Source organism: Cervus elaphus, chromosome 6, assembly GCF_910594005.1.
Source record: "Cervus elaphus chromosome 6, mCerEla1.1, whole genome shotgun sequence".
NCBI classification, from domain to species: domain Eukaryota; kingdom Metazoa; phylum Chordata; class Mammalia; order Artiodactyla; family Cervidae; genus Cervus; species Cervus elaphus.
Genome location: NC_057820.1, coordinates 3,199,526 through 3,211,869, shown reverse-complemented (window position 1 = coordinate 3,211,869; position 12,344 = coordinate 3,199,526). Strand labels below are relative to the sequence as shown.

Here is a 12,344-nt window from a genome sequence, read left to right as displayed (position 1 = left end):
CCGCAGAGGGCGGCCATGCAGCCCCAGCTTCTGCATCCACGCAGTGACTCTAGAGGCCCAGGGGCCAGGGCCGGGAGGCTGGACTTGCCCAGGAGGAGCCTAGCTCAGCCTCAGCTTCTCTAGGACTCAGTTTCCCGACCTTGAGTCTGACTTTGCACTCAGCCCGGCCTGGCCTTGGCTGACGCCCCTTGGCCTCTGTGAATGCGGCCTCCTCAGCCACTCACTGGGATGCTTAGAATTGTGACCCCACGGAGCTGCCGTGAGGGTCAGCAGACTGCAAGCAGGGTGCCCCCAGCACCCCCCAGGGTACTCGACAGCGGGGGTGGGGAGGTGATGCCCCTGGGATGCCAGGGCTGGGTGGCTGGTTGAGGGTGGGGCCTCATTTCTGAATCCCAGTGGAGACGATAATAGCACTCCGTCTCCTCTGGTCGGCATCTGCTGGGTTTTGTGTGTGCGAGGGGCTGTTCGGAGTCTTCACTGAAGTATGCAGGCTTTCCAGTGTGGGATTCAGTACCCACGGCTGGCAGACTTCGTTACCCTGCGGCAAGTGGGATCTCGGTTCCCCAACCAGGAATCGAACCCACACTCCCCGATTCTTACCACTGGACCACTCAGGAAAGTCCCGGCTGGTGCTCCTTTGAAGGCCCCGGCACCACCAGAAGGGTTCACGGGACAGTTGTCAGGAGAGGGGACGCCGGGTTTAGGATTGGAGTCGGAGTTGCTGCTGCGGGAGGGGACGGGAGGTGAGGTCGGGGCTGGGCAGGGCTGCGTGGAGGAGACCCGGGGGCCTCTGGTGTGCAGGGCGTGAGGCAGGCCCTTGAGTCACGGAGGGGGCATGGAGGCCGCCAGCTCTGGAAGAGCTCGGCATGGCACTGGGGAGCCACGGCTGGTCTGAGAGCAGGAGGGGAGCAGCCTGGCAGTAAAGGAATCAGGTGTGATTCCCCCGCCCCCGCCCCACCCCGTCCCTGCCAAGGTCACTCCCGTGAAACGTTTCTGCTGACGGGCAGACGCCCCAAAGCCCCCGGGACTGTTTCTCACATGTTTCTTCCCTGGAAGGAGCTGTCGGCCAGGCTGCTGTCCATCCACAGTGACCAGGATCGGATGGTGGTGACGTTCAAGACGTTTGAAGAAATCTGGAAGTTTTCCACCTACCATGCTCTCGGTAAAGCGGTGACCCTCCCAGAAAGGGTTCTGGGGACTCCTGGCATGCACTCAGCACTTTATGTTCCCAATCGGGACTTAAGACCAGGTGCGTTCACGACAGCTCTCCACGGGCCACCTGTCCTTGGTGAGGATCGATGTGATGGGCAGGGCTGAGCCTGGCTTCCAGGGCAGCCGGGCTATCCCTAGCCGAGCACATAGAGGAAACCCTCCACCAACCTCAGCCTATGAGCTTTCTTTCCAAAACTTCTCCTGTTCAAAGCAAGGCTTTGACTGGCTAGGCACCTCTCCTTGGGAACCTTTCTGCCCCATCCCCGCCTGAGGGCTGAGAAGTGAGACTCAGCCGACAGTGCCTTGCATCCCCAGAGCAGGGCTGTGCCCACCCTCCCCGTGTCCTGCTCTCCTTGAACACGCTTGTCCCAAGTCACAGAGGAGGAGCCTGACGGTCCTAGAGGACGTAAAGAGTCCAGAGAAGTTGTCCACGGTCACGGCTGGTCCTCTTGCAGCCTGAAGGGTCAGCCCCATGGCCCGGCTCGGGTAGTAGACAGTACCATGAACCCCCAAGGGCAGAGGGGGCTGGCCCCCAGGCCCTGGTCAGTGCAGGGCTCGGCCAGCGCTGGACCGTGAGGGCCTCTCTCCACACACCCAGAGTCCGCTGGTGACCAGGGCTGTCCGCTCCCCCAGGCTTCACTCATCACTGCCTGGAGAACCTGCTCATGGATGAGGCCTTCTGGCTTCTCGAGCCCAACGAGGACCAGGAGACAGCCGTCCAAGTCCAGGTGGATGAGGACGCCTTGAGGCTGGCGTATGAGAGCCTCCTCGTCCAGGAAGGTGAGCGAGGTGATGTCGGCTCACCCGGGAGGGCCCGGGGCCCCGCAGCAGGAGGGCCCTGGAGGAGCGGACACTGAGGGGACATTGGGCAGAGAAAGTCCCTAAAGAAGTAACAGAAAAGGGGCTTTTGCCAGCGACCCCCGAGTTCCTGGCCCGGCTGTTGCTGTGAGTGCTTTGGGGGTCTCACAGTTGGGTTCCAAGCCTGTCGCGAGCAGGGCGTTAGCAGTTGGTCCTTCGCGGCTGCAGAGAGGATGGGAGGAGGCTGGCTACAGCCAGACTTGCTGAGGGGTGTGAGGGGGATCCAAGTGGGGGGGTCCTCGGGATCACCCATCTGGCCCCCTCACAGCCCAGTTGAGTCCCAGAGAAGCTGAGGCTGAGCCAGGCTCCTCCTGGCCAAGTCCAGGCGGATGCGGAACTCCAGCCCGGGTCCAGCCTCCTGGCCCGGGTCCCTGGGCCTCTAGACTGTGCGGGTGCAGAAACGGGGGCTGGGGGACCCCAGGGGGTGCCGCCCGCTGTGTCCAGCCGCCTGAGTGACCACCCTCTGCCACTTTGAAGGGCCTTTCTTCGTCCTGTGTCCCGACCATCACGTGAGAGTGAAGAACGGCCCCCAGCCCTTCAGGCGGCCTCCGAGCGGTCCTCAGGCAGACATGGCCGCGGCTGTGGACTCTTCAGCCCCAAGTCCTGGCACGTCCTCGGAGGAGGAGGGGGCAGCAGCAGCCACTCTGGAGCCGTTGATTCCGTTCCATCAGTAGGTACCGACCTTTGTTTCTCTGCCTCCTGTGGGTCCCGCATGCTGGCAGGCTTCGTGGAAACTCCCCCAGGCCGGGGTCGATCGCCAGCCAAGGCGGGTGGCTGGGGACCAGTGTGAGCCCCAGCAGACACGGCCTCCACACTTTCCACCGTTCTCAGCGTGTGGCATGGCAGGACAGTGGCACCTCCCCGGCAGGACTGCCCTGGACGAGACGGCCGGGGTGTGCAGCCTGGGCTTCTGGCTTCATGTTCTGGCTCATTCCGGAAAGCTTTTGAGGGAGCCACATAGCCTGTGCCCACAGTAAGGGAGCACGCAGGGATCCATGCAAATAAGAACCAAGGCAGGGAAGGCCTGGGGAAGGCGGGGAGAGGCAGCTCGCAGGCTCCTGTTCCTGGGCTGAAGTGGGCGTCAAGCTCGAGCTTCCTGGCAGCCGAAGTGAAGAGAGAAACTAGACCTCCTTATTTTCAGCAAAATAGTCCGTGGATGATGGAGGGAGGTTCTTCGAGGACACCAGCCTGCGGAACGGCAGGAGGCACCTGGGCAGAGGGCTTGCGGCAAGCTGGGCCTGAAGGCCACACACTGGGTGTGTGTGTCTGTGTGTGGGTGGCTGTGTGTGTGTGGGTGTGGGGGGCTGTGTGAGTGTGTAGGTATGTGTGTATGTGTGTGTGTGTGTCTGGTGAGTGTGTGTGTCTGTGTGTGTGTGTGTTGGGGGCCGTGTGTGTTGGGGGCCGTGTGCGTGCAGCAGAAGCCGGCGGTGGCCTTTGCTCAGGGCCCTGTGGCCGTGTGTGTGGGTGTGTGGTTATATGTGTGTGTGTGTTGGTGTGTGTGTGTATTGGTGGGTGTGTTTGGGTGTGGGGGAGGTAGGTGTGTGTGTTGGGATGAGTGAGTGTGTGTGAGTGTGTACGTGGGTGTGGGAGGTGTGTGTGGGGGGAGTAGAAGGGGGTGGGTGTGTGTGTGTGAATGTGTAGATGTGTGTGTGTGTGTGTGTAGGGGTGTGTGTGTGTATGTGTAGGTGTGTGTGTGTTGGGGGCCGTGTGCATGTAGCAGGAGCAGGCAGTGGCCTCTGCTCAGGGCCCTGTGGCCGTGGCCTGTGCTCTGTGCACGGCTCTGACCTGCTCCGGATCTGAAATCCCCGCTCATCCCGCTCCAGGTGGGCTCTCAGGGTCCCCAAGGACTCCGTCAACGACCCCCTGGGTGGACCCGTGGTGCCGGACGTCCAGCTGATGGGTAAGTGCTTCTGCTGGTCCTCCTTCCCTGGGGAAGAGGGGGCTGAGGTGGGCGGGCACCTGCATTCCAGAAGCTTCTGGCTCCCCTGAGTCCTCCCCAAGCCAGAAGAGGTAGCTCGGATCCTCTCCAGTTCCTGAGACGATAAGGAGGCTCAGAGAGGTCCACTGGCCGGCCCAGACTCACAGCGCCCAGGGACGCCAGGCCAGGGTGCCCGGATGCTCTGCCCCTACTGAGCACCACCCTGCCCACCAGCACCTCTGCGGCCTCTGCTTTCTTGCTGGTGCTGTGTCAGACCCCTCGGAGGACCCTCAGACCATCGGGTGGAGCAGGCAGGGGTCTTCTTCAGAAAAAACAGCCTGGCCCAGTTGTGTGCTAGTCATTCAATCATGTCTCTTTGACTCTTTGGGACCCCATGGACTGTAGCCCGCCAGACTCCTCTGTCCATGGAATTCTCCAGGCGAGAATACTGGAGTGGGTAGCCGTGCCCTCCTCCAGGGGATCTTCCTGACCCAGGGATCGAACCCGGGTCTCCCGCATTGCAGGTGGATTCTTTACCCTCTGAGCCACCATCAGGCCCAGTGCATTTGATCTGACCCAGACTGACTGATGTCTGCATGGCCTGCGGACCTGTTAAGTGAACATTTTCAGCTGAATGTGCCCCGAGTGGGCCCTTGGGCCAAGTTGATCAACATCTCCAGGCCTCAGTTTCTTATGCTCAGGGTGGGGATAAGGCCCCATCTCCCAGGACCGCGTGGACACCCAGCCCTGTGGTCTCACGACCCTGGCCGGGCGCTGGGTCAGTCCTCAGCAGAGTTGCGAGCTCCCTGGCTGGGGATACCAGCAGTGTGCCTGAGGGCCTCCTGTTGGCCCGCCCAGGCCCCACCCTCACTGTGCGTGGCCTCTTTCCCGCAGCCGTAGGCCCAGCCTTGGCTGTAGCGGACTGCCAGGGCTCAGGGCCCGAAGAGATGACGTTCCAAAGCGGTGACCGCATCGAGATCCTGGGCGCCCAGGTGCCCAGCCTGCCCTGGTGCCTGGGCCGGCACGCAGCCTCCGGCCAGGTCGGATTTGTGCGGACGAGCCTCATCAGTGTGCAGGGCCAGGCGTCTGAGTGAGTGGCTGAGGCCCTGCCCCTTCCTCCTCCTCATCACCCTCACCTCTGTCCCCAGGGCTGAGGCCCGGCCCGGGGCCGCCCCGCCGTCCCCACGGCCTGACTTCCGCTTCCTGTTTGAACCCTCTCCTGCCCTTCCCCCAAGGGTGGCCGGGGCCGGCCCCTGAAACACACAGGTGCCCACGTGCGTGGGTGTCCTGGGCCCGCGGGGCCAGCAGCAAGATGTTGAGGGCTTCAAACGCCGGACTGGAGGCTGGACATGAAAATCCCGGTGCCGGCAGAGTTCCTGCCCCTCGGGGGCCCCCGGGGGGTCCTCCCCGCCTCCCCCAGCTCCTGTGGCTCCAGGCGGCTCTGGGCCTGTGGTCACATCACCCCACCTCTGCCTCTGTCTTTGTGTGCTTGTACCGCGTCTCCTGTTTCCCGTGAGGGTAACCAGGATCATCTCTTCACACCAGCATCCTTGGCTGGATCCCGTCTAAAAAGGTCTTATTTCCAAATAAGGTTGACCTTCAAGGCCCCCTGGGACCCAGGCCTTGCTGACCCGCATTTCAGAGGCCACTGCTCTGACCATCTGCTGGCCCCTGGTCTTGTCTGCCATCCCTGGGGGGCGGGGAGCGGCACCCTTCCTGGCTGTGCTTTCTTCCTTGTGCGAGCCTCCCGACCCCATCTGGGGAATTCTGAGCCAGGCCTGTCCAGTCGCCTCCAGGTCCCCACCACCTGGCCCTGGGCAGCACAGGGGAGGAGGAGGCGACCTTTAGAGAGGGGTCAGCAGCATAGGCATGTTCTTGGCCTTTTGCTAAGACCTCCACCCAGGAGTCAGTGTGTAGAAAAGACCTGTTACTGGGCAGGCAGCTGCCCCTGGGTCCATCATGAGATGTTTGTCCCTAGTGCCCCATTAGCCCTGGCGTCCTGTTTCATTCTTGTCTGGCACCTCAGTGCCTCCAAGACCAAGTCTCGGTTGCCACTCTGCCATCCTGACAGGTACTACCAGTCACTCTGTTCCCTAACTCAAGGGCCTGTCTGCTCCAGAGCCTCTTCCGCCCGCTCATCAGAAGCAGATTGAAGCTGGGCTGGGCTCTGATGCTGACGGTAGAAACCAGACCTTAGTTTCCCAAAGCGTGCTGCCCCCAAGGTTTCATCTCAAACTTCGTCAGCAGGGCTGGGCTTTCCACGTGCCGTGGCTGGTGGAACTCCCAGCACAAGGAAGGCACCCAGAGCGTGAAACTTTTCCTCGTCCTGTCGAAGTGTGCTTTTCACACTTATCTGACCTCCAGACAAACCCTATCAGCTGGTGTTCTGTGAAACACTGTTTGGGCACCCTTGGTCTAGATGATTGCCACCGTCCCTGGGGAGACCGCAATGTCTCAACAGACAGCCGGGCCCCATGTGACTTAAACACGTCCTGAGCTTGCCAAGGGTCTGCGCTGCAGTCGCTGTGGGTCTGAACTGGTCTGCTGCCCTCCCTTAACCCAGAAGGTGGACAGGGCCCAGTGCCGGTGATCCTATTTACAACCAGAGAAGCGCCAACAACTTCTCTCATTTACTCAACAAATACTTTCTAAACGTCTTTCCTATGCCAGATCTGGGTCTTTTACCTTTTGTTTAATGTACATTCTGGTGACTATTCTTTATTTCATCATAATTTCAGGCTTAAGGAAAAGTTGCAAAAAGAGTGTAAAATTCCTCTGTGTCCTTCACCCAGTTTGCCCAAATGTTAACATGTTATGACACTTACTTTCTCCTGTCTGTTTGTTTTTTTCTTCATTTTCTTTCTCCTAAATTCTTTGGGAGTCAGTTGCAAACACAACGTTCCTTTACCCCTAAATAATGCATGTGTTTCCTGAAACCAGGACATCGCTTTCATGACCGCAGCACAACTGTCAAAATCAGGAAACTAACACTGATAGAATTGTCTTCTGCAGAGCTTAGATCCTGCTGATTTTCCCAGTGATCCCCTCTTGAGCCAAAGAAAATTTCAGACCCCATATTATCACTTGTCTTGAGTCTCATCTCCTTGATCTGAGACAGTTCCTCCGTCTCTTTGTGCTTTAGGACACTGACTTCTTTGAGGAATACAGGCTTATTATGTCTAACGTGTCATAATCCACCCTACGGGTTTCTTTTACTTCCCATAATAGCTCCCTCTTAAGTTTCGAAGTACATTTGAAAGCTTCATATTTTGCCGTTAATTTAGTTCTATAAGCAGAAGCTGCCTCCCCCCACTCCCTCCCTCCCTCGCTTTGTTCCTTCCTGTTTTTCCTCGGCCTGACTTTTCTGAGTACCCGTGTGCTCTGAGCCCGTGTTGTATAAAGAGTTGTGAGAGATTGCAGTGGGGAGGGATTGAGTCTGCCTGCCTGTCATGGCCTGCCTCACAGGGGAAGGGGCATTTAAGGTGGGGTTTTGAAGGCTGCTCAGGAGCTCCCCTTCCAGAAACTGTGATCAGCTGCATCTGTCACAGCCTTTCCTGCTGCTGGGTGTCTGCCTCTGGCCTGATGAAGCATCCTTGAGGGTGGGACCTATTTTGTTTTTATCTCGGTGTCTTCATCACTGGGCAGGGATTGTCTGCCAAGTGAGGGAGGGACAAGGGTCTTCATGTGAAATGTGTACTTGGAAATGTGCAATCTAACATGCGCTTTATTTTTTCCAGCTTGGAAAATGTGATTTTTCTCAGTGAAGAAGAAAGGTCTTTCTTTAGCCGTGAGGGGCGCTTTTCTGAGGAGGAGGCCAGGCAGCTGCTGAGAAGGACGGCCAGCACCAATGTCTGCACGGTGTACAGCCTGGGTAGGTGGCGGGGGACACGGGGGTGCTCCTCCCACCCCTCAGGATGGCCCCGGGGACCTCTGAGGACCTGCAGCTGGAATCGCCTTGTGTGTTTAGTCACTCAGTCGTGTCTGACTCTTTGCGATCCCGTGGACTGCAGCCCGCCAGGCCCCCCTTTCCGTAAGATTCTCCAGGCAAGCATACTGGAGCGGGTGGCCGTTCCCTCCTCCAGGGGATCTTCCTGACCTGGGGATCGAACTCGGGTCTCTTGCACTGCAGGCAGATTCTTTACCGTCTGAGCCACAGGGAAGAACCCTACAGCCTGTGATTTAGAACAGCTTTCTTAGGGCAGGTTCCCGGAAAGACCAGGAAGGGTGCAGAGCTCGCCCCCGGCCGACACCCCTCGGCCCTGTTCTGCCCGCACCACGCTGCAAGGCTGGACTGTCCCCCCTGCGGAGTGCGGCACGGCTCCGGCTTCGTCCACTGTCCGCGGTGGCAACCCCATCCCGCTGCCCTTAAGGAACCTTCCGCCTCCTCCATCATTAGCAGCATTGAATGCCAGCCCCTGGGCCCTTACAGGCGGCCAGACAGACGCTGGCGCTGCCTTCAGAGCAGGTGGGGACGTGACAGGAGAGAGAGGCAGGAGCAGGGGGAGTGGCCGGGAGAGGCAGGAAGGTGGGCCTGAGCCTCCCGGCTGCCCCGGGGACGGGTCTCAGCCGAGCCACTTCTCTGACTCTGGGCGCCAGCCTAAGACCGCCGGCTGCGCTGGGGCCGGGGGAGCAACAGGGCCTAGGACTGCGGTCCGAACAGTAGAGGGAGGGAGCGTGTCGGCAGCCACAGCCGGAGGTCGTGGGCAGAGGGGACGGCGCAGGACAGGCCTACCCGCCCCTGCCTGGGCCCTGGGGACGCAGCGTTCCCGCTCATCCGCTCCTCCTGCGGGAGGAACGTGTGGACACACCCCACGGATATGTGTACACACACACACACACGCATAGTCATATGAGTACACACAGACACACCCAAACACACACATACACCTACACACATGTATGTGTCCATATGCACATGCTCATGTGAATACACGTGCACTCACACATATACCTACACGCCCACACTTGTACATATATATACACATATGTACACATACACATAAGCATATGTTCATGCATATCTTTCCTGCTTGCCCGCTGGCACATGTTTTAAGAATTTTCCCACCAATATTAGATTTAAACTAATGGGTTTCCTTCCTTTGTTGTTGATCAGTCGCTCAGTCATGTCTGACTCTTTGCCACCCCATGGACTGCAGCACGCCAGGCTTTCCTGTCCTTCACTATCACCCTGAGTTTGTGCAGACTCATGTCCATGGACTCGGTGATGCCATCCAACCATCTCATCCTCTGTTGCCCCCTTCTCTTACCCTCAGTCTTTCCCAGCATCAGGGTCTTTTCCAATGAGTCAGCTCTTCGCATCAGGTGGCCAAGTATTGGAGCTTCAGCTTCTGCATTAGGCCTTCCAATGAATAGTCAGGGTTGATTTCCTTTAGGATGGACTGGTTTGATCTCCTTGCAGTCTAAAAGACTCTCAGGAGTCTTCTCCAACACTGCAATTCAAAAGCATTAATTCTTTGGCGCTCAGCCTTCTTTATGGCCCAACTCTCACATTCACACATGACTACTGAAAAACCATCGCTTTGACTAGACGGACCTTTGTCAACAAACTAATGTCTCTGCTTTTTAACATGCTATTTAGGTTGTCATAGCTTTTCTTCCAAGGAGCAAGGATCTTTTAATTTCATGCCTGCAGTCACCGTCTGCAGTGATTTTGGAGCCCCCCAAAATAAAGTCTCTCACTGTTTCCACTTTTCCCCATCTATTTGCCACGAAGTGTTTGGACTGGATGCCATGATCTTCGTTTTTTGAATGTTGAGTTTTAAGCCAGCTTTTTCACTCTCCTCTTCCACCCTCATCAAGAGGCTGTGAAGTTCCTCTTCACTTTCTGCCATTAGAGTGGTATTATCTGCATATCTGAGGTTGTTGATATTGCCAGCAATCTTGATTCCAGTTTGTGAGTCATCCAGCCCAGCGTTTCACATGATGTGCTCTGCATAGCAGTTAAATGAGAACTGAGACCTCGGCGGATCAGCCTTAAGCCAGCCTGGCTCACGGTTTCTCCTCTTCCTGAGAGGCTGCGTCGGGAGTCTTGTTTGGTGCTGCGGTGGGGTCCTCCCCACACTCCCCTGGCCTTTTACAGCTCTTTTTCTCCTTTGGTTTCCTTGGCAGCGCAGCGGGCAGTCAGCCTCGGCGTTTCCAGGAGGTGGGAACCGAGGCGTAGGAGAGTGCTGGTGGTGGGGTGAGGAGGGGGTGCAAGTCCAGCTCTGCCGCCCAGCCCCGGGGCGAGCCGGCGGCATCGGGAGAGCGCGGCCCCCACTCCCAGAGGGCGGGCAGCAGGAGCAGGCAGCCTCTTAGGGAGGGTGGAGGCCTGCAGGGGTCGGGGGTGCGTCCTGGAAGACTTGGCTTCTTGGCTGATGCCCCTCCTGCCCCCCTGGCCAAGGCCAGACCGTTTCCCTGCTCGGTGCTGGTGTCAGGGGTGTTACCGTCCTAGAGCCGCCCCCGCCTCGGCCCCAGCACAGAGGGCACTGGTCCCAGGGTGATGCCTCCCTTCTCTCTGACTTTTCAGACACGTCAGAAGAAGCTGAGACGCAGCAGCAGGAGGAGGAACGAGGTACGTCCTTCCCACAGGGGAGCCCTGGGGGCGTGGGGCTGGGCCTCGGGGTGGCGCGGGCCGGGGACCTCACTCCTCTGCGGGGAAGAGCTGGTGACATGCGGTCTGGCCTTGTGGGGAGGTTGGGTGAAGCAGAGGTGAGGCTTCCCTCCGCACTGTGCCCAGCAGGTCCCCAGGGAATGTGCCCGCCGCCCCGCACTGTCCCCAGTGTTGGTGGGGTGACCTCTCCACTGCCCAGCCCATAGCCTGGCCCCCTGCACTGTCCCCAGCAAAGAAGCATATCCCGCCATTGCCTGAAAGTGAAAAAGTTGCTCAGTTATGTCCAGCTCTTTGCGACCCCCCCATGGACTATACAGTCCGTGGAATTCTCCAGGCCGGAACACTGGAGTGGGTAGCTGTTCCCTCCTCCAGGGTATCTTCCCAGCCCAGGGATCAAACCCCGGTCTCCGCCGTTGCAGGCAGATTCTTTACCAGCTGAGCCTCCAGGGATGAGCTTATGCCTGACTCTGGGGTTTTTCTTTCTTTTTTTTGAGCTGCACTAGGTTTTGGCTGCGGCTTGCAAATTCTTAGCTGGGGCAGGTGGGAGCTAGTTCCCTGACCAGGGATCCAACCCACGCCCCTTGTATTTGGAAGGCGGAGACTTAGCCACTGGACCATCACGAAGTCCCTGGGTTTCTTTCATTTAACCCAGAGCAGCTGAAATTTGCCCTGCGTACTACTTGGAGAGGTGAAGGGGGTGGAGAGGGCGCTACTGTGGAGACTTACGTTGGAAAAGTCCCTGGAGGACCTGCTCTTTCCCACACCTCCATCTCCGCCACAGCAGAGGGTCTGCGTCAGGGACAGCCTGGGGACACACGAGCCAAGGACCCTTTGAGATTTCCGGGGAATGGGATCCATCCACACGCAAACACGGAAGGGCCCCTTGGAGGAAGGCTGGGAGTAGCCCCCGGGGTCCCAGGGCTATCCCGGGGCCCTCCCCACTCCCCGGATTTCCACAGGCTGCCTTCAGGAGGACCTCAGCTGTTGCGGGGGCAGGGTAACAAGGATAGTCCAGAAAGATGCCCAGGGGAGACCAGGCGCCTCCGCTGGACGTGGGCGTTTCTCAGCTAATCAAGTACACGGTCGAGCTGTACATTTGCTGCTCAACCGTATTTAATTTTTTTTTAATTCCTAGCCTTTACAGGCTAATAGCTTTGAACACACTTTTTACAATGAACTTGAAACAGAAGAGTCTTTACCTCCCGCTTCTTTCCTTCCAAATTCCCCTTCAAAGCGCGTGTTTGCCCAACAGGAAACATAGCTTGTTTGCTCCTCAAGGCTGGACATGCCTCCGGGCGCTGAGTCCATCCAAGGCCAACAGGCCCTCGGCAGGCGGGCAGGGCAGGCATGGGCAGCTCCTGTCCCCAGACTCTTCAGCACTCGTTTTTAACCCTTTAGTAACCAGACTCCCAAACCAGCCCGGACGAGGGGGACCCCGGGGTCTGGGAGCCGTTCCCGGTGTTCCCCGTCAGAGGGGCCCCGTGCTAGAGCTGGGCAGGTGGACACAGACTGCACTGTCAGCTCTGAGGGCGCTTTGGAGCTCACACTGGTCAGCAGCTCTGGTTGGCCACAGCTTGATGTCATGGGGATTCCTGCACGTGGCCGAGAGGGGAGGACTTCAGTGAGGCACGCAGGTTGGTAGAGGCTTGGCCAGCTTGCTCCATGTTCTCATGGAAAGTCACTCTTGCAGCCCTGCAATGTGCCCAGCGGTCCACTGCAACCTCAGATGCCCAGGGCAGCCTTGTG

General features: G+C 58.6%; 1 protein-coding gene across 3 annotated transcripts in view; it reads left to right on the top strand.

Annotated features, from left to right (window-relative positions):
- The window catches only part of SH3TC1 (SH3 domain and tetratricopeptide repeats 1), a 57,891-nt gene that overhangs the window by 33,845 nt on the left and 11,702 nt on the right, over window positions 1-12,344 (top strand). For all 3 annotated transcript variants that reach the window (XM_043906087.1, XM_043906086.1, XM_043906089.1), the window contains exons 5-11: window positions 1,057-1,162; window positions 1,846-1,992; window positions 2,548-2,740; window positions 3,894-3,970; window positions 4,883-5,078; window positions 7,726-7,859; window positions 10,515-10,559. In XM_043906087.1, the coding sequence (XP_043762022.1) occupies window positions 1,057-1,162; window positions 1,846-1,992; window positions 2,548-2,740; window positions 3,894-3,970; window positions 4,883-5,078; window positions 7,726-7,859; window positions 10,515-10,559 (898 nt within the window). The remainder of the gene's footprint in view (window positions 1-1,056; window positions 1,163-1,845; window positions 1,993-2,547; window positions 2,741-3,893; window positions 3,971-4,882; window positions 5,079-7,725; window positions 7,860-10,514; window positions 10,560-12,344) is intronic.